General features: G+C 34.9%; 1 protein-coding gene across 1 annotated transcript in view; it reads left to right on the top strand.

Annotated features, from left to right (window-relative positions):
* LOC131957124 (uncharacterized) overlaps nucleotides 1-22,047 on the top strand; it is a gene marked incomplete at its 5' end in the record, with an annotated part of 98,982 nt that overhangs the window by 68,771 nt on the left and 8,164 nt on the right. The window contains 27 exon segments of the mRNA XM_059321831.1: nucleotides 461-527; nucleotides 921-1,088; nucleotides 1,730-1,844; nucleotides 2,238-2,363; nucleotides 3,251-3,470; nucleotides 4,278-4,396; nucleotides 5,182-5,422; nucleotides 5,800-5,844; nucleotides 6,060-6,171; nucleotides 6,484-6,602; nucleotides 7,866-8,025; nucleotides 9,192-9,340; nucleotides 9,885-10,143; nucleotides 11,295-11,403; nucleotides 11,781-12,008; nucleotides 13,374-13,467; nucleotides 13,786-13,863; nucleotides 14,118-14,304; nucleotides 15,331-15,440; nucleotides 16,341-16,625; nucleotides 17,369-17,667; nucleotides 18,229-18,409; nucleotides 18,776-18,870; nucleotides 19,457-19,583; nucleotides 20,050-20,321; nucleotides 21,418-21,565; nucleotides 21,825-21,930. Of these exon segments, the coding sequence (XP_059177814.1) occupies nucleotides 461-527; nucleotides 921-1,088; nucleotides 1,730-1,844; nucleotides 2,238-2,363; nucleotides 3,251-3,470; nucleotides 4,278-4,396; nucleotides 5,182-5,422; nucleotides 5,800-5,844; nucleotides 6,060-6,171; nucleotides 6,484-6,602; nucleotides 7,866-8,025; nucleotides 9,192-9,340; nucleotides 9,885-10,143; nucleotides 11,295-11,403; nucleotides 11,781-12,008; nucleotides 13,374-13,467; nucleotides 13,786-13,863; nucleotides 14,118-14,304; nucleotides 15,331-15,440; nucleotides 16,341-16,625; nucleotides 17,369-17,667; nucleotides 18,229-18,409; nucleotides 18,776-18,870; nucleotides 19,457-19,583; nucleotides 20,050-20,321; nucleotides 21,418-21,565; nucleotides 21,825-21,930 (4,219 nt within the window).

The following is a 22,047-nucleotide window of genomic DNA, read 5'->3' on the forward strand; positions in this document are numbered from 1 at the left end:
TGTAAGTCTCATGTCCACCATCATCATGTTGTGTAAGTCTCATGTCAACTATCATCATGTTGTGTAAGTCTCATGTCAACCATCATCATGTTGTGTAAGTCTCATGTCTACCATCATCATGTTGTGTAAGTCTCAACCATCATCATGTTGTGTAAGTCTCATGTCTACCATCATCATGTTGTGTAAGTCTCATGTCAACCATCATCATGTTGTGTAAGTCTCATGTCTACCATCATCATGTTGTGTAAGCATTTGTGTTGTAAAAATACTACTGCCCTATTGGAAAAAAACAAAATCCTTAGTTTCTACAATAAAATATCCAATGAATACAATTTCTGCAGAATATGAAATAGACATTTTCAGAAATAATTCAGGCCTTAATATTTAAAAACAGTTTCTAAAAATAAATATGAAATAGAAAATATGTATTTTAAAACTGATTTTTGTTTTCTCTCATTAGTAAAATCACCATCAGCTGACCTGACTTGGCAAAAAGGTGCAAAAAGACAAATGGCTAACTTAGAAAGGTCAGAAATGCGTTTAGTAGTCTATTTGTTTTACACAATAACTATCTACAGGTAAAATATAAAACCACTGAAATATACAGATAGTGTTACCTTAAAAAATGTGCTTCTATTTTCACTCTACATTTGGTTGCTGTGGTTATAATTTCAATGTAATGTCTACATTTTTGTTGAATTTACCAGGAAGCGGGGTTGTTACTGAAATAACAATATTGACATATGCATACTTACATCCCCTGAATTGGTACCTATTATAATTTGGTGGACTAAAAGACTGCCTTAAGATTCCAACATTAAAACTTAAAGTCTTTGCGTCTATAATCGGCTGTCTGTTGATATACCTATTTTATCAAGTTATAGGCTTACTTTCATTTGATTCTTTATTTACCTGACCAGGTTCATTGAGGAACTCAGCACATTTGATGACTTCCAGCTACCAGAATCCACCCTGGTTCTTGTGGAGCCATACTTAAAGAAACCTTCATTTGATCCTGAAACAATGGCACAAAAAACTGGCAACTCGGCCTGTGGCTCCCTCTGTAAATGGGTCAGAGGGGTTGTTGGGTAGGTTGTTCATTTCTTATACACCCACACACACACACATACACACACATACACACAAAAAGACAGTACAAAGTGTTAGATAAAAGGCTCCCTCTGTAAATGGGTCAGAGGTGTTGTGGGGTAGGTTGTTAATTTCTTATACACCCACACACACCCACACACACACACACACACACAAATATACACAAAAAGACAGTACAAAGTGTTAGATAAAAGGCTCCCTCTGTAAATGGGTCAGAGGTGTTGTGGGGTAGGTTGTTAATTTCTTATACACCCACACACACCCACACACACACACACACACACAAATATACACAAAAAGACAGTACAAAGTGTTAGATAAAACGCTCCCTCTGTAAATGGGTCAGAGGGGTTGTTGGGTAGGTTGATAGTTTCTTATACACCCCCCCCCCCCCCACACACACACAAACATACACACAAAAAGACAGTACAAAGTGTTAGATAAAAGGCTCCCTCTGTAAATGGGTCAGAGGGGTTGTTGGGTAGGTTGTTCATTTCTTATACACCCACACATACACACACCCCCACCCCCACACACACACAAACATAGACACAAAAAGACAGTACCAAGTGTTAGATAAAGAGTATGTTGCTAACAGAAAGTTGTTGTTCCCCAACAGGTACCACAGGATGATGTTGTCTAAAGTGAAACCTTTGCACCAGAAGGTAGAGGAGACAACTCAGGCTGTTGACAATGCTCAGCACAGAATGAATACCCTGGAGACCAAAAGAAAGGTACAGAACAAAATAAACACGAGACTTTTGTGTGTTGTATAGGATGAATAGCATAACAAAATTCAAATTGTTTCAAAAATTTAAATATATTGTGAGGTCTTCAATTTAAAATTTGCTTCCGCTTAAAGGAATAGATCTTTAAAAACTTTTAAACTTGAGTTTGATGTAACATAAGGCTTTTTATTATTATAATAAAATATAACTATTCTTTTTTTTCCTTTTTGTGTCCAAGACATAAGGGGCCGCAGAAATATGACTATTAAATGAAACATACATTTATAATATATGCCACTATATATATTATATTTCAAATTTTAATTCATTTATAACTACATATAATAATTAATTTAATTAAATTAGAAACTTAATTAAAGTTTATTTTACATGGCTTAGGCTCTGGAAATAAGACTGGCAGATTTGGCTCGTAGTTTTGAGGAGGCGACCATTGACAAAAATGAGCAGGAAGAGAAAACTATTCGCATGAAGAAGATGCTGGACACAGCTGCTGAGCTTAGAAGGGTTAGTGATCATTTAGGTTTCATTGTTTTTTAATGCATTAGTTCACACATTAAATTCATTTATGAAGACCTTTCCATTTTGTTTTTGTGCCTAGTTCACACATTAAATTCATTTATGAAGACCTATATATGTAGTTTTTGTGCCTAGTTCATACATAAAACATATTTATGAAGACTTTTACATGTAGTTTTTGCACCTAGCTCATACATTTAACAGATTTATGAGGAGCTTTACATGTAGTTTTTATGCCTAGTTCATACATTAAACAGAATTATAAAGACCCTTTTATATATAATATATATATATATATATATATATATATATATATATATATATATATATATATTTAAGTTTTTAAGTTAGCATAAGCTAAACCTGTGATTATTACTTTAAAAAAAATCTGCTGAGCTTAGAAGGGTAAGTGATCATTTAGGTTTCATTGTTTTTTAATGCATTAGTTCACACATTAAATTAATTTATGAAGACCTTTCCATTTTGTTTTTGTGCCTAGTTCACACATTAAATTCATTTATGAAGACCTATATATGTAGTTTTTGTGCCTAGTTCATACATAAAACATATTTATGAAGACTTTTACATGTAGTTTTTGCACCTAGCTCATACATTTAACAGATTTATGAGGAGCTTTACATGTAGTTTTTATGCCTAGTTCATACATTAAACAGAATTATAAAGACCCTTTTATATATAATATATATATATATATATATATATATATATATATATTTAAGTTTTTAAGTTAGCATAAGCTAAACCTGTGATTATTACTTTAAAAAAAATCTTTTTTATTAGTATTATCAGAAATTGTATATTATTGGCCAAATTATATGTATGGAATTTAAAGAACAAGTATCTGTCTTCACCAGATTTTAAGTGGAGAAAGACAAAGGTGCCAGCAGATCTTTGACTCATTCGAGCGCAGGATGGTGGCAATACCTGGAGGGTGTGCCATGGCTGCAGCATTCGCCACCTACCTGGGGTGCTACCACCACAACTTCCGCAAGGCCATGCTGACCAACCACTGGCCAGGGTGTCTCAGGGAGAGGGGAATACCTCTGGTCATTGATTCGGTGGATGGCCTTAAGGGTAGGACATACATTGATTCTCATGGAGAGGGTAGGACAAAAGGGTAGGACATAGATTGATTCTCAGGGACAGGGTAGGACAAAAGGGTAGGACAGATTGATTCTCAGGGACAGGGTAGGACAAAAGGGTAGGACATACATTGATTCTCATGGAGAGGGTAGGACAAAAGGGTAGTACAAAAATCGATTTTCATTCTGGACATTGATTCTGTGAATGGTATTAAAGGTAGGACAAAGATTGATTGTCAGGGAGAGGGTAGGACAAAAGGGTAGGGCAAAAATTGATTCTCAGGTCATTGATTCTTTGGAGGGTCTTATAAGGGTAGGACGAAAATTCTTCCTTTCTCTTAAGAACACAGATGCGGCAATATCATATAGTAATATTGGTTTTTTTTTAATCTGGTATTCTTATTACGGTTACTGCTATAATACCAGTTAGACCCAAGCATAAAAAAAAGTTGCTTGTATTATCCTTACTGGTGTTCTGAGAAAAGCCATTTGTTTATGTTAATTGTGGTAGATTTGTAGAATTTGATTCTCGTTTTGTGCTACATGACTGCACACATCTGAAACTTTAATACTGCACTGTGGTATTTGATTTTTTTCTCCTTTAAAAATTCCTTTGATTAACACGCTCGTAAACTATTTAAATATTTATAACCTTATTTAATGTTCTATGAAATCATTTCAAAATTTTCCTATATAAAATGAATATTTAAAATAATAATTTATGCTCTTAGTTATTATAATCTGAGTTATTTAAACTATAATTAAATGTTATGATAGCTCTAATATTCTATTTCAAAAGGTCGAGTTGTGGACTGGTCAGTTCCAATCCTCAAAACATCATCAGGAGCAAGTGACATCTATGAGATTAACTACAGCTCACTGTTAGAAAACATTGGAACACCCAAGTCTCCCAATAAGGTGAGTTTGTTCTGTCAGCTCTATAGTTCTAAGCCATTGGGGATTTATAGGCCTTATTGTGTTTGCTGTTCTTACAAAAAATTAAAAATTTAATGATTATTTTCTATTTATATATAAACAGCTTTTTATAAATATAGTAAACAGTTGGTGTTTTCAAAACTTTTTACTTATCGTTTTACATTACTCATAATTCAGTTATTATTTTTTATGCCATTATTAATGGAAATTTTAGTTAATTTTTATACTTATGCATATTCGAAACACCCATTTATGTCGTTACTAATTGAACAAATTTATCAGTCAACTAATTTGTAAAAGTTATGTATTAATGATCTTCATGTAACAATGTTATATTGACAATTTTTTTTTCTGCTGGTACAGTCTTTAGCATGAGAGTTAGATTAACATTAGGGATAGGGTTATGATAGCAACAACAGCAAAAACAGTATTGAGAATGCTTTACCAGGTAACATTTATAAAGTAAAGTAAAGAATCCTCTATAGACCTAGTGATTCATTGGGCAGATCAAGTAGAGTTCATATACTTCTTGAACTCGCCGTATGAAGGGAAGGTGTGGTCAGCACTTTGCCCAGCTGTCTTTACTTTTCCTGACAAGAGTCAGGTACACATCAGAGCCTGATAGAATCGGAGATGTTCTATTGATTTTGAATGAGACTTTGGGGTAGCACTCTAGTGCTCTACCACATAGGCCACGCCGTCCCATAGATAAAATATCAAGTATAGATTCAATACCTGCTTGCACATATTTCTCATAACTCTGCCAGGAGCAGCCTGAGGTTGAGGTAGATGATGAGACAGATGATGAAGAGAAAGAAATGGATACCAGTGAGGCAGGAAAGGAGACAGGAAGGTCTGTAAGTGGAGGGAAGACAAGCCCAGCAAAACAGCAAGAGAAGGAGGCGATGAAACCTGGCAATGTTGAACAGGCCGAGGGCGGAGAGAATAAAAATGAGGAGGAGAAATTTGAGAATGAAAAGGATAAAGTCAAATCAGCAAGAGTTTCAGGTAAACTAGAGCAAAAATGAAAGGGATTACCCCTTTAAAACTTTTGATGTTAATATTATTTTTAGAAAACTGTCAAATTTGTAAAGAAATATGTTTTTTTTTAGTAGTTATTCTTAGTAATGGTTATTCTTAGTGTAGTGGGCCTAAATAGCTTTATTATTTCCAACCATACAAATTACTAAAATATTATACTTTGTCCTGTGATGAAAAAGTGACATTAAATTTACTCCAATTTTATGTTAAATTTTACAAGTTGTCCTGATTTTGGCACTCAATTTTTAGATACATTTTTTCCAATGCCTTTGAACATAATTCCTAAGCTGTACATAATCAATTTTAATTTATAAATTAATTGCAACAGTTATTACTATTTTCAGAGAGATTAGTTTCACCCAAAGAACAGAAAGCCAAATCACCAACAGGTATGTTAAATATTCCCCTTGTTGTTGAAGCAGCTTAATAGGTTTTTTTGTACCTCTATTGTATATTTTTTTTCAAATTTTAATCAATTTATTTTGTTCAGCTTTTATTTCACCATCAAATGTAATTATTACCCTCCCTTGAAAAAAAAACAACATACAATTTGAAATACATTTAAAAAGGGGAGATAATCAATACTTTTCAACAATATTTACAGGAAAATCACCAACTTTATCCACTCAACAAAATAACAATGTTAACAACACTGTAGATGATGAGGGATGGCAAGATGTGGCTCACATCCAAGCTGATGACAATGGGGATCTTAGGTTAGTGTTCAGTAAAAACATATAGCAAAAAAAAAATAATTTTTTATTACCATAGCATTAGCTAACACTTTTAAACTTATTTCTAATGATTGAACAACAATTATATGCTTTACAACTATTACTGATTTAAAAAAAAATTGTAACTGCGATGTGAACATTGCATCTTAAATGAAAAAAATCTGACTTGTATGAATCATTTTCAATGAAAACTTGTTGATTTCTGTTCAAACTGTTAAAAGCTAAAATTTTACCTAAAAAAAATAAAAATTCTCTAATAATGTAAAAAGTATTTAATCTGCTTATGCTCCTTAGAAGTGAAGGGACAGCAAGCTCATCACCAATACTGACCAGTGTTCAGTATAACAAATATGTTAGATCACTGGTCAAGATATTGATTGGGGAGACAGTTCTTAATGAATGGGTTATGAAAGGTTTGTAAAGATTCAAATTTTTAAAATCAATTTATAAAGTTGTAAATAAAAAATAAATGAAAAATGTAATTGATACCTAATTTCTATTCTTGCTATTCTGTTTGTAAAAATGAGCCGTATTAAACTATATACACATTGGGGTTAGATTTAGGGTTGTGCTAAAGGTTTGGGTATGGAGTGGTCTAGCGATAGAGAAATGGACTGCTAACCCATAAGTCTCGAGTTCGAATCCAGGTTCGAGTCAGTAGACCTTCCCTGAGTCCACCCAACTCTAATGGGTACCTAACTCACGTTAGGGAAAGTAAAGGCGGCTGGGCATAGTGCTGACTACATTATCTCTTCATATGCCGAGGTCACAGAAACAAGTGAACTCTACTTCACTTGCCCTATAGACCATCAGGTTCGAAAGGGAACTTGTGACTACAGGGCTTTGGCCTATTTCTTCATCTTTTTTTCAACTCATACTTGTCCACTGTATTCTTTTCCCTCATCTTGATTTCTAACCATCCATAGGTCTGCCAACGCTTTATCACAAGTACCCTCTTGAACCATGAGTGTAGGTGAAGTAAAGTCCACCTGTTTCAATAACCTCAGTAAATGAAACTACCTTAGTTTCCCTAATGTGAGTCAGGTATCAGAGCTGGGTAGACTCAGGGATGTCTTACTGACTTTAGCCCAGGATCGAAACTAGAGACTTTCTGAGCAGTGGTTGTATGCCCTACCATCTTCTTCTTCTTCTTCTTCTTCTTCTTCTTCTTCTTCTTCTTCTTCTTCGTTCTTAATTTTTAGTGTTGGGAGGAATCAAGCCTTATCTGCCAGAGGGTTTGAACTTGAGACTTTTTTCGAATTTATCAACCATGAGCTTTGCCCACTCGATCATGCTTCCATCACAATTAAGGATTACGTGTCAACTGGTTATGCGCCATTGAGGCCATTGACTCAGATTTCAGCCTGCTTTTCTTTATGGATTTGCTTCCATACCCTTTGTCCAACCAAGAACAAACTACAAGGCAGCAGTTGTTTGATTTTGGAGTTGTCTCTCCTAGAAGAGTGGCTGTCCCCAGCTAACAAGCCTCATCTGACCGAGGGTTCGAACTCGAGACTTTTCGGTTTAGCAACCATGAGCTTTACCGACTCGACCACGCCGACCCCCCCCCCCTACCATCTGACCACGCTGTCCCACAGCTGCATTTGTTTTATCTTAAAAATAAATTCATTCTACTAGCCTCCATCTATGACCTGCTCTATGTATTGCGTTTGTAGACTTTGGACCTCGTCAAATTGAAAATGCTGCCATACTGTGTACCAGCTGGCAACGTCCACCCATGATGATTGATCCAAACAATGAGGGCTCACACTGGTTGGGGACATTAAACAAGCTAATGAATAAAGGCAAGCTCATCACTCTGGATATGGAGAACAGGTAAGTTCTGTGTGTGATTAGGTCTGGACATTGGGTCAGTTCTGTGTGTGATTAGGTCTGGACATGGAGGTCAATTCTGTGTGTGATTAGGTCTGGACATGGAGGTCAGTTCTGTGTGTGATTAGGTCTGGACATGGAGGTCAGTTCTGTGTGTGATTAGGTCTGGACATGGAGGTCAATTCTGTGTGTGATTAGGTCTGGACATGGAGGTCAATTCTGTGTGTGATTAGGTCTGGACATGGAGGTCAGTTCTGTGTGTGATTAGGTCTGGACATGGAGGTCAGTTCTGTGTGTGATTAGGTCTGGACATGGAGGTCAGTTCTGTGTGTGATTAGGTCTGGACATGGAGAACAGGTCAGTTCTGTGTGTGATTAGGTCTGGACATGGAGAACAGGTCAGTTCTGTGTGTGATTAGGTCTGGACATGGAGAACAGGTCAGTTCTGTGTGTGATTAGGTCTGGACATGGAGAACAGGTCAGTTCTGTGTGTAATTAGGTCTGGACATGGAGGTCAATTCTGTGTGTGATTAGGTCTGGACATGGAGGTCAGTTCTGTGTGTGATTAGGTCTGGACATGGAGGTCAGTTCTGTGTGTAATTAGGTCTGGACATGGAGGTCAGTTCTGTGTGTAATTAGGTCTGGACATGAAGGTCAGTTCTGTGTGTGATTAGGTCTGGACATGGAGAACAGATCAGTTCTGTGTATGATTAGGTCTGGACATGGAGAACAGGTCAGTTCTGTGTGTGATTAGGTCTGGACATGGAGAACAGGTCAGTTCTGTGTGTAATTAGGTCTGGACATGGAGGTCAGTTCTGTGTATGATTAGGTCTGGACATGGAGGTCAATTCTGTGTGTGATTAGGTCTGGACATGGAGGTCAGTTCTGTGTGTGATTAGGTCTGGACATGGAGGTCAATTCTGTGTGTGATTAGGTCTGGACATGGAGGTCAGTTCTGTGTGTGATTAGGTCTGGACATGGAGGTCAGTTCTGTGTGTGATTAGGTCTGGACATGAAGGTCAGTTCTGTGTGTGATTAGGTCTGGACAGTAAATTGCAGGTCAGTGCTGTGATTAGGTCTGGACATGGAGAATTTGTTAATTATTTTAATTGGTGAAATTATGCCATATTTTATTTATTGTTATACAATTTGATTTCTTAATTGTTCTAGATCTGACCCACACATAATGACTTCTCTCGAGAAAGCAATCACAAAAGGGAAACCAGTCTTACTAAAAAATTGTTCAGAGACCATTGACAATATGATTATGCCCCTTGTGCATCATCGCAACACAGCAAATGAAAAAGACCTTGAAGAAGGTTAACTTTTACTCACTACTGTACCATTTTAAATGTAGTTTTAGATCATTGACAAGTAGTAGCCAGTTTAGTAAAGTATTCTAAAATTCCTCATTAGAACTAGCAATCTATTTTGCCAACGTAAGTCAGGCACACATCAGCTGGGTGTACACAGGTACATTCACAAGTCTGAACCAAGACCTAAACTCAAGAGCATCCAAACGCTCTACTATTTTACCATGCTGTCCCATAGTAGCCAATTTAGCTAAGTTTAATTTAAATAATTTAGAGGAATATTTACTCCAAAAAAAGAGAAAAAAGAGAGTTCATAGTTCATCTCTTCTTTTTACCTTGGCAAGTAAGGGATAGTGTGGTCAGCACTATGTTCAGCAACATTTAAATTTCCCTACTTAAATCATCTACCCTAGACAGCTTGATTGGCTTAGTGATGTCTTTGGCTTTGAAGCCTGTCATATGAATTTTAGGGTAAGCTAGTACGTGCTTGACCATCAAGACATGCTTTTTTAAATAAAAAACCCCAAAATTATAATTTTCTTTTCAACAGAACCAAGAATGATCCTCTTCTGTGGCCGTAGGACCCTGTGCCACCCAGACTTCCGGTGCTACCTGTCCACCCACCTGTCAAGGCCACGGTTCAATCCTGTCATGGCTTCCAGTGTCACCCTCATCAACTTTGGCGTCTCACACAACACACTAACAGAAGACCTGCTCACACGCACATTTGCTCGCATCCGTCCCAGCCTCTACCAGGAGAGAAACCGTGCGTTGAGGAACCAGCACCTGCAAAAAGAAACTTTGTATAGGTAAAATAAGGATTAGTAGGGTTCCATTAAGGAACCAGCACTTGCAGAAAGAAACTTTGTATAGGTAAAATAAGGATTAGTAGGGTTCCATTAAGGAACCAACACCTGCAGAAACTTAGTACAGGTAAAATAAGGATTAGTAGGGTTCCATTAAGGAACCAACACCTGCAGAAACTTAGTACAGGTAAAATAAGGATTAGTAGGGTTCCATTAAGGAACCAACACCTACAGAAGGAAACTTTGTACAGGTAAAATAAGGTTTAGTAGTGTACCATTAAGGAACCAACACCTGCAGAAAGAAACTTTGTACAGGTAAAATAGGGATTAGTAGGGTACCATTAAGGAACCAACACCTACAGAAGGAAACTTTGTACAGGTAAAATAAGGTTTAGTAGTGTACCATTAAGGAACCAACACCTGCAGAAAGAAACTTTGTACAGGTAAAATAGGGATTAGTAGGGTACCATTAAGGAACCAACACCTGCAGAAAGAAAATTTGTACAGGTAAAATAGGATTAGTAGGGTACCATTAAGGAACCAACACCTGCAGAAAGAAAATTTGTACAGGTAAAATAGGATTAGTAGGTTACGTTAAAAGAATTAGCACCTGCAGAAAGAAAGTTTGTACAGGTAAAATAAGGATTAGTAGGTTACGTTAAAAGAATTAGCACCTGCAGAAAGAAAGTTTGTACAGGTAAAAAGGATTAGTAGGTTACGTTAAAAGAATTAGCACCTGCAGAAAGAAAGTTTGTACAGGTAAAAAGGATTAGTAGGTTACATTAAAAGAATTAGCACTTGCAGAAAGAAACTTTGTACAGGTAAAGAAAGAATTAGTAGGTTAGCATCAGATCAAGTTGATTGTACTGGTAAACAAAGAATTACTAAATTACCATTAAGAAACCAGCATCTACATAAAACATTGTGTACAGGGAAAAAAATAATTTGTTAGATACCATTTGATTAAGTTAATTGTCCAGGTAAAAAAAGAATCAGTAGGTACCATCTGGTCAAGTTGATTGTTTAGGTACAAAAAATAATTTTTCGAAATAAGATGCACAGGTAAAAAGTTCAGCTCTCTGTTACTAATGTTTTAGTTAAGTCTAGGAGACTAGTTAGATAAGTGACCATAACTAATAGCCGTTTTGTTTCAGATTTTCTGAAACTGTCAAAGACCAAGTATTAGCTGGAGGACAAGAGGCAATGCTTAGCTCCCCTAAAGCTCTACAGTTCATCACCAATATTACAGAAGCCAAACTTCAGGTACATTTATATCACCTGCTTTAAGTAACAATGTTACTAATTTAATCGTTGATAACACTAAGATTCAGGTGTGTTTAGATACTTGCTTTAACAAACTTACAAACTTAATAATATGTAACCAGTCTACAAGATACAAGTAGGCCTACAGTCCCTACATTTAGGTCACCTGCTTTAAATAAACATTTAAACAACACTAATTTTTAACATCTATGTAATCTTTAAATAGATTTTAACAGATTTAATCCTTCATAGCACATTCAAAAATAATTGTCTTGAGACTTGTATCTATAGAGCAGAGGTGCTATTTTTTGTTATGTAGTGCAGGTTAGCTGTTACCAGACTCTACAGTAATGCCAGTATTTTATGATTTTAAAAAGCTGGCACTGCAACTAGCCAACACCCAGGAGATTATTGAAGACCTTGACATTCTCAAAGACGAGCTGTACCCTGTAGCACGGAGAGCTTCCATCATGTACTCACTCATGCGCTCGCTGGCCGCCATTTACCCAGAGTACCAGTTCACCCTGCAGTACTTCCTGGAGCTCTTTGACGAGGCCATTGGAGGGCAGTTCCCACCTGACTTCTTCACTGAGGCAGATGGGGAGGTAAAAGTTGACATTATTTAGAATTACTTTGCTTAACAGATTTTTGTTAAAGCTTTGTAAAAGTAGGCCTTCCTCTTTCAACCTTTTATATAATAAGAAATAGACTTCACCTGTTTCAGTGTTTACTGAGGTTGATGGAGAAATATGGTAGAAATGAAAGTTTAAATGTTTTAGAATTACTTTACTTAACAGATTTTTGTAAAAAAAAAAATAAAGCTTTGTAAAAAGCAGGCCTACCTTTTTCAACTTGACATCTAATAAGAAATAGAGTTCACCTGTTTCAGTAACTACTGAGGTTGATGGAGAAATATGGTAGAAATAAAAGTTTACATTTTTTAGAATTACACTATGTAACAGATTTTTGTTAAAGCTTTGTAAAAGTTGGCCTACCTCTTTAAGATTGACATCTGATAAGAAATTGAGTTCATCTGTTTTTGTGTTTACTGATGAGTGATGGAGAAGTATGGTAGAAGTATGGGTAGAAATTAAAGTTTACACTTTTTAGAATTACTTTACTTAATTACTTAATTAGAATTACTTTACTAAACAGACTTTTGTTAAAACTTTTTTAAAAGTAAAGGGATGGCATTGTAGAATGTTAGAGTGTTTGGCGGCTAGTCTGAAGTTCTTGAGTTCAGATCTAAATTAAGATTTGTGACTGTAGGATGTCCTAGAGTCCACCCAGCTCTAATGGGTGTGTTTAAGTGAAGGTCAGCTAGGAATAGTGCTGCCATACCATCCCTTCAAATGCCAAGGTCAAGAAACTTATAAACTATACTTCATCTGTCCAATGAATAGCTAGGTCTAGAGAGAAACTTAACTTGTAAAAGTACCTCTTTCAACCTGATCTGTTCATCTGTTTCTGTGATCTTAGTATACACGGGATTGTTTGATCAACACTATGAGACAGGTTTTATGGAAAGGTTTTCTCAGCACTACATTTTAGACTATCACTGATTATCACTGCTTTATTTTAAAAAATGTATGGAGTGTGGCTGTTTTGTGTTTTGAATATCTCTTATTCAATAAGAATTCATGTAAAAGATTCTAGCAAGACTACTATGTGAATACAAAGTCTTGGTGTTAACAGTGCCATGCTCTATTACTTGAACATTTAACCCCACTCTTACCAACACATAATAGCTGGATTTTGACTTACAACATATGCATTACATGTTTATGTATGATATGTATAAAAATAAATAAATAAATGCCTCCATAGACTGAAAAAAGATTGGATAATCGCACCTTGGAAATCAGGACCTGGGCAGTAAGTTAAAAAGAGTCAGATATTGAATGCATGTACATATCAAGCATGTATTTACATATCATGCGATTGACATTAAGATGTGTGTTGCTCTACAGGGCTATGAAGAGGAAGAAACAACAGAGAGTAAGATAAAAAGAAAGAGATCCAGCAGCAATGCCTCACAGGTGTCAAATAAAGATAAACAAGCAGGTCATTGTTTACTTTATCCTAGATAAAATCACTACAACTCCATTTCTACTCTGTTTAAATTAAACAGAGTAGAAATGGAGTTGTAGTAGTTTAATGCATTATGTACATGCTACACTATGCTTACTTCATCAATATTTTACTTTTGGCTACTAAATACAGCAATAAATACATTATCTAGGGTTAATTGCTATTAAATTCTTATAACAGCAAATAGATTATCTGAGGTTAGTTGTTATTAAATTCTTACAATAATAAATAGGTTCTCTATGGTTAATTGATATCAACTTCTTGCGACAAAAAATTGTTGTTTTGTTACAGGTGATAAAGAGAATGAAGAAACAAAAGCAGAACAAGAAGATGAAACCAGTGGGAAAATAAATCCTTCTGAAACTGAAGGTATGCTTAAATGTTTAATGGCTACATGCATATTACATGGTTCATAATAAAAAAGCTTATGTTGATACACAAACAATAAAACAAATGAAGTCATGAATGTATAAAAAGTAAAGTCACATATTTTTTTTCAAATAGACCTCAACATTTTTAAAAATAATTGTAGCAATCCATAAGAAACATTTAGACTTCATTCAATAATTTAAACCACCCATCAATATTTGTTCTCTTTAAAAAATGTGTCGATGTTTTTAAAGAATCTGCCAGCACTGCAGCAATCCACAAGCTGGTCCATGGCTCAGACTCCAATGACCTCCCATCTGTGGACATGCCAGACATTGTGCCACTGCCCACTGATGGAGTAGAGTACACCAGCTACACCAGTGATCAGGTGAAGAAACTGATGGACAGTGTCACCAGTCTCATTTACCACAGGGTCAAAATGTAAGGTGTAGCTTAGTTCTTCTTTTTGATTAGTTCAAAAACTGAAAATAAGGAACATAGAATTGTGGTTAAAATATAAGTTTACTATTTTTTAATAATAAGAAATAAAAAGAATATTTTAAATAGTTTTTTTTTTTACTTGCTCATTCAAAATATAAATATTTACAATTTGTTTATTCAGAAAAGAAAAGTTAATTTTATTTTCGTTTTTGAATAAAAACCTTAAGTTAAACTTTTAGAAGCTAACGCTTCAAGGCACATATGCTAAATAAATAAATAAAAAGTCTTCAGTAAATTATCTAAAACAGTGTATTCCTAATTTTGATAACCAACATACCCTGTTTAGCTATGATAAACCTTAATGTTATCTTGATGCCAATGTTCATTTGTTAAGCTTTTGTCTGATCTATTATATAAAAATTCTTTTATCATTAACATAACCTTATTTACCAAAATTAAAAATTGTTTAAGCATAAATAATCCTTATTTACCAGCATCAGCATTAAGACACATGGGGCAGATGAAGCAGAGTTCATCTGTTTTAGTGACCATGACATACAGGGTTATAATGTGGTCAACATTAAACTCAGTAGTTTTTGTTATCCTGACGTGAGTCAGGTACCCATCCGAGCTGGATGGACACAAGATTTTCAGGCTACGAGCTCTATCACCCAACCACGCCATCCCTTTATTACCAGCATGTACAATATAAACCTTGGTTGTAATGTTCAACTACCAGCTCTATCACCCAACCATCCCTTTATTACCAGCATATACAATATAAACCTTGGTTGTAATATTCAACTACCAGCTCTATCACCCAACCATCCCTTTATTACCAGCATATACAATATAAACCTTGGTTGTAATATTCAACTACCAGCTCTATCACCCAACCATCCCTTTATTACCAGCATGTACAATATAAACCTTGGTTGTAATATTCAACTACCAGCTCTATCACCCAACCATCCCTTTATTACCAGCATGTACAATATAAACCTAGGTTGTAATGTAAACTTCCAGGTGTCTGTATGAAGAAGACAGGCTGCTGTTCTCTACTCTGATGTGTCTGAGTATCCAGGTAGAGGCAGGGGAGGACATCACTAATGAAGAGATGTCTCTGTTTTTGCAAGGTAATTGTAATATGTACTGTACTAGAGAAATTAGGGCTTGTATTAAGGAGAAAATGTATACAAATACACACACACACACACACACATATATATATATATATATATATATATATATATATATATATATATATATATATATATATATATATATATATATATATATATATATATATATATATATATATATATATAATTGTTAATGAAAATGATTTCTGATTTCTGAAATCTTCATAAGTTAAAACATAGGCTTAGTCTTACCTCATTAAACCAGTTAATACATAGCTGGGCAATGAAAATAGAGCTATTTTGTTTCTATGTTCATAATATGTGAAGATAAGTATGAGATGTACAATGCCCAGTTGGCTGTACTTTCACCAACTTGTTAGTTATTAGGTACTGCTTAGGGGTCAGTGTGGTCGAGTCGGTAAAGCTCATGGCTGCTAAACAGAAAAGTTTCGATTTCGAACCCCCGGGCAGATGAGGCTCGTTAGCTGGGGACAGCCACTCTTCTAGGAGAGACAACTCCAAAATCAAACAACTGCTTTCTTGTAGTTTGTTCTTGGTTGGACAAAGGCTATGGAAGCAAATCCAAAAAGAAAAGCAGGCTGAAATCTGAGTCAATGGCCTCAATGGCGCATAACCAGTTGACACGTATCCTTAATTGTGATGGAGGCATGGTAGAGTCGGCTAAAGTTAATGGTTGATAAATTTAAAAAAGTCTCAAGTTCAAACCATCTTGTAGATTAGGCTCGATCCCTTCCAACACTAAAAATTAAGAACAAAGAAGAAGAAGAAGGTACTGCTTGTAGGTATGCCACAGACATGATAAAAATCAAATTTTTTTTTCATTATGCCATTTAATATTTAAATTTAAAATTCTTATTTTCATCATCCAATCAGGTAACCCTGGACTGGGAATACAACTCTCATTGTCAGATTTTGACTGCAAGGCAGAAGTGCCAGATTGGCTTTCTAAAGAAAAATGGGAAGATGTTTTGGCTCTGTCAGTCCTACCCGGCCCACTGGACAGCCTTTGTGTGGATGTTGCTGTAAATGCTGAGCAATGGAAGGAGTGGTACACCAGTCCCTACCCTGAGAAGATGAAGCTTCCATTTGATGGGGGCAAGGATCTGGATGGTGAAGATGAGAAAGCTGATGTTGGCACAGAGAAGAATAGAAAAGATGGTACTAGTTGAAGCTTTTATGACATTATATCCTAAAATTGAAAATATACATGAGATACTATTCAGTTTTTGTTAAGGTACTCTGTGGTCAGCACAGGGTCCAGCCACTTTTACATTTCCATAGAGGAATCTCACAATGCCCATTAGTGAACTTAGGACTCCTTTTGATTTAAACCCTGGACTAAGTCCTTGCATTGTCGGCTATAGTAATTACTTACTAAACTACCATTCTCTAATAAATATCTGGGTTCCAAGAAAGAAATGCGCAAACACAAACTAATTAGGCTTATACTAATACAATTTAATTGTGTCATGTTTCGTGGAAATATGTTTTTTTATGCTATAATGTACATATAGTTACTCTTTGTTAATGTCTATAAAGGCTTGATTTAAGAAAACACAGTTTTTTGTGCGCAATTTTCTGTTGCTCAGTTTTCCGTTGTGCATGTTCCCGGTCACCCAATAACTGACACTGTAAAAATCGGTTTGTTTTCTATCACAAGTATAAATGCATAATAATATACTCTGATTAATTAAAAAAATTGTTGTGCATTGAAAAGAGTAGAAGCTTAATTAAATCTGCTAATGGGCTAATTTTAAAAAAAACCAAAAACACGTCATAATATTTTTAGAAATATTTTAAAAATAAAAAAATAAAAATAAAATTTGTAAACTCACCAAAATACAAATTATAAAATTTTACATTGGGCTTAATTTTCAAAAAATAAAATTCAATATTTCCAGAAGTTCCAACCTCTGGCTACAAGTCTTCTGGCCTGAATGACTTTCACAAAATGTTAATCCTCCGCATGCTGAGGCCAGACCGCCTGCCCACAGCTCTGCTGGAGTACACCCACAACCACCTCGCAGCCTACGACCCCGAAGAGGAAACCTTTAATGTCAGGGAGGTTCTAAGTGATGCTAGGAAACACTGGGGTGTGCTGGTTCTCCTTCCCTCCCCTGCCCATGACGCCAACAGCCACCCAGCGTCCAGGCTTAAACTGACCATTTCACCTGTGGAAGAGTTAATGAACTTGGCTAAGGTAGTTCATTCAGTTTAAATTTGTAGATGTAAAGAACTTTACATGTTACACTACTTTCACTTGTAAAGTAAGTAGAGTTACCTTTTGAACCTGAGTGTTCATAAAGTAGAGTTTACCTGTTTCACTTGTCATTGTATGTAAAATGATTCTTTTTGCCTCCATTTTGAATATGAAAAATCAATTAATTTGGGAGACTGGTTTATTTACTGTATGTCACTATGTTATACTTATTAAATTGTCTTTTTACATACCTAGTTATCTAGCTTTGCAAGATAAATAACTTAGACACTTTCTAACAAATTCTAAGGCCTTTGAGTTTAATAAATATAATATTAATAATAATCTAATTAACTTGTAGACAAAAAAAATTAAAATATTTAATGCATTTAAACAATTGTTTCAAACCTAATTGACCATCTGAATATTTGTGCCTATTGACCTATTATTGGTATTTTTATTTCTCCTTAAAAAAGGAAAACAGTTTTATATACTTGAATACTATATTTTCCCCTTCCCATTGATTGAAAGTAGTTAACTTTTTTGTTTTGCTATTTCTATTAGGTAGCTAATATATTTGTGCAAAGAGTCACCATCAGTGAGGGATCTGCCACTACGCTGGAGGAAGCATTGGATGCTGCTGACAAAAAAGATGGTTGGGCTATCATTGAGTCTGTCCACTTGGCTACACCTTTGGCTGTGTCAAATTTGATGCATCACTTACAGAGGATTCACAAGAGCAGAGGTGGGTCTAGTTCTATGGGTGGATCTAATGTTATGGATGAGTCTAGTTTTTTGGGTGGGTCTAGTTTTATGGGCAGGTCTAGTTTTATAGGTGGATCTAGTTTTAATTGCAGTCTGGGTTATGTTCTACTTTTGTTGTAACATGCTAAGATTTAGTTTTTATGTAGTGTGTACTTAGTTGTAATTAGGAGCTAAGATGTCGAGTGGTTAGGTAGAGTAGGTTGTGATGAAGATGGATGGTTAGTTTTATTTTTTTAAAGCGTCAAGTTATTATTGTGCAAGGCCTTTTTAAGTAAAGTCTAAGAGTCTCTCCATACTTTTGAATATGTCAAGTTGTTTAATATCACATGTCATGCTTTGCTTCCAGTCAACTTCCAAGATGATAAAACTGAAGATAAAGGCAGCTTCTGTGTGTGGTTGACCTCTCACTGCTGCAGTAATCTCCCCCTGGTTCTAATTGAGGTAACTGTGTCTTTCCTAGTTACAATAGTAGTAACCTTTTTTTTTTTTGAGGTGATTTTGTGTCTCTAGTTAACCATATTAATAACCCCATTTTCTTAGTGTGGGAATTCCGCCTATTTAATGAGTATTAACCTTCTTGTTCTTAGTGACGTAAATCTTGTCTGACTAGTAAACAAGAGTAATAACCCTTTATTCTTGTTGAGGTAACTGCTTACTTATCAAGAGTTATCTTTCACTTGTTCCTATTGGTTAACCGACAAGTTTTAAAAGGACTAAATTCGATAACATTATGATAACAATAACTGAGCATGCCAGCCTGAAGTTTAATTTTCACTATGAAGTTAGATAATAAAACTCATAAAAAGATAATAGGTTAAAAACTCAGTAGGCTAGATCTATTCATGTCAATGGAAAAAGCATAATGGCATAAAAAAAACCCCATTTCTTTAGCATTTATATAAGCTACCTACATAAAATATCATTATTAACATACACATTTTTAAACAAACATCTCACCAAAATAAACATGAGTTTTTTATAAGGACGAATGTGTGCTGATTAACAACATGAATTTTGTCTGTTCTAGAACCTTCTGAAAATAGCCTGGAACTCACTCCTGTCCTACCCAGCTGTATCAAAAGAACCAGATACAGAGGTGAAAAAATCAACTGTGACTTTCAGTCCACTTTCTCCATTGTCTTACCTGAAAACAGGTGAGTACAGATATAATTTTTTTACATCATTTAAGTGCACAAAAGTTGCACTCCATGGTATACCCTAAAATGATTGAAAAATAAACTAGTTTTAAGTTTAACTAGCTATTCCTATTTTTATTAATATTCCTTATTATTTTTCACCTTGAGACAACACAAAATATTGAACAATAATTATAACCTTAAAAAATGTTTATCACACAAATTCTGCAAAATAGCAAAAATTTAAGCTAAATTTATGTTAGTGTGAAAACATGCAAAGCTGCTAATTATTATTATTACTAGAGTTTTAAACTACTAAATATTTTGCTTCTTGAGAAAAAATACAATGATAGGATGATGTTTCTTTTTTTCCCCCTCATAATCTAGATCTGAATCACAACCTAAAGCTCAACCCAAACAATGTATAGTTTATTAAACATATTTATAACCACCCTGTACACCATTTAAAATCTTTTTTTTTCAGCCATCATCTCATCCCTGCAGCTGATACCTACAGCCTCTCTAGAAACCCTGCAACAAGCCTCGCCCAAGGTCAGAACCCTGGCCTTTGCCATCGCTGTGGTACATGGCGTCCTCCTGTCTCGCCAGCTCTTTGGCAGTGTCGGGCTCTCACGCTGGCATCCTATAGGGGCCTCTCAAATCACAGCTGCCGTGGACTTCTTGACGTCTGCTAACATGAAAGCAGCAGAATCATCGGAGCCGACTCTGGAAGATTTGTGCCATGCTGTTCCTAATGTGAGTTGAGTTATGTGGTGTATAGTGAATTTACTTTATCTTTTTTTTCTTTAGTCTTTTGAACTAAAGTAAAATAATTCTACATTCTTGTAGTGTAAAATCCTTTAGTATACAGTCCAATGATCTACATCATTGTGATTTATATTCATGTCATCAACCTTTGTCTGTTGTATCATCTAAGCATCTCATCTCTGTTGATGAGTATAACAATTAAAACATGAGCATCCTTATATCAAAACTTATTTAGTTCACACACTGCCAGCATTGAACTAGTATTGTACATTTCTAAATTTCACCCTAACCATAATCTAAACTTAATATCTAATACATACTCTAAAGCTAATCCTAATGTAACACCTTTCACTATAACTATTTCATCAATGAAATTTATTTTTGTTACCTTTTGTCCTTATATAGAAACTTATCTGATTCACACACAGGCACCATCAAAAAAATATTTATAAACCCAATATTGCACATTTCTAAAATTCACTTTAACCATAATCTAAATTCAATATCTATTAAGAGTTCTAATGCTAATCTTAATGTACCACCTTACAATAATGATGATTTAATCAGTAAACTTTATTTGTGTTTATTCCTGTGTTTATATCAAAAGTAATTTTGTTCTAAACTTCACCCCCCTACCTTTATCTAAACTTGATATCTAATAAATTCTTATAAATGCTAATCCTAATGTATCACCTTACACTCTAACGATGGTTTCATCAATGAAATTTATTTTTGTTTCCTTTTGTCCTTATAAACTTATCTTGTTCAGACACAGACACCTCTAAAAAATGTATAAACCCAATATTGCATATTTCTAAACTTATCCCCACCACCTTTATCTCAACTTAATATCTAATACGTACTCTAAAGCAAAAAACTTTATAAACTCAATATTGCATATTTCTAAACTTTACCCTACTTTTGTTTCCTTTTGTCCTTATTTCAAAAGTTATTTTGTTCTAAACTTTCCTACCTTTATCTAAACTTAATATCTAAAGAGTACTCTATCACTAATCCTATTGTACCACCTTATACTCTAACAATGGTTTCATCAATGTACATTTATGTTTATTTCCTACTGTAGCTGGTCTATGGTGCTATGCTGTCAGAAGAACATGACAAGATGTACATCAATGCCCTATGTCAACACATTCTTACTTGTGTATATCAGAGTCCTGAGGCCAAAATACCTTTAGGTGGAGCCTTCATATCGGTACCACCTAGCTCCATAGGTGATGGTTCGCTTTTAAAAAACGTATTTCATGACTTAAATTCACACTTATAAACTCCTTTTTATAAAATAATTCAAAATTATAACAACTAACTAGATAATGAAAAAATAAATATAAACAACTTTATATAATTATAATGTACTTTTGTACTGTTTGTCAAACAAGAAAAACAGCAGGTAAATATTTAACGAATGGATTTATGATGGATTTGTGTTTTTATAATCCCAACTGAGCTGATTATTATTTTTGTTCCCTAAAGATCCAAAAGATTTTGCTGACTGGTTTGAGAGAAATGCAGATGAAGATATGACCTTGACTGCTCTAAAGCTAAACACAGCTGTAGAAAGATCTACCAATGATTCTAGGTTTGTTTTAGTTCTTGATGTTTTTGTTTTATGACAACACCTATTTTACGATGTTAAAAAAAAAATTAGTTTGTAGGCCTATAAAGAATCTACAATAAAAATAAACCTAAATCTTTG

Source organism: Physella acuta, unplaced genomic scaffold (genome assembly GCF_028476545.2).
Source record: "Physella acuta isolate Inbredline_101_S28 unplaced genomic scaffold, ASM2847654v3 ptg001210l, whole genome shotgun sequence".
In the NCBI taxonomy this organism is placed as follows: Eukaryota; Metazoa; Mollusca; class Gastropoda; family Physidae; genus Physella; species Physella acuta.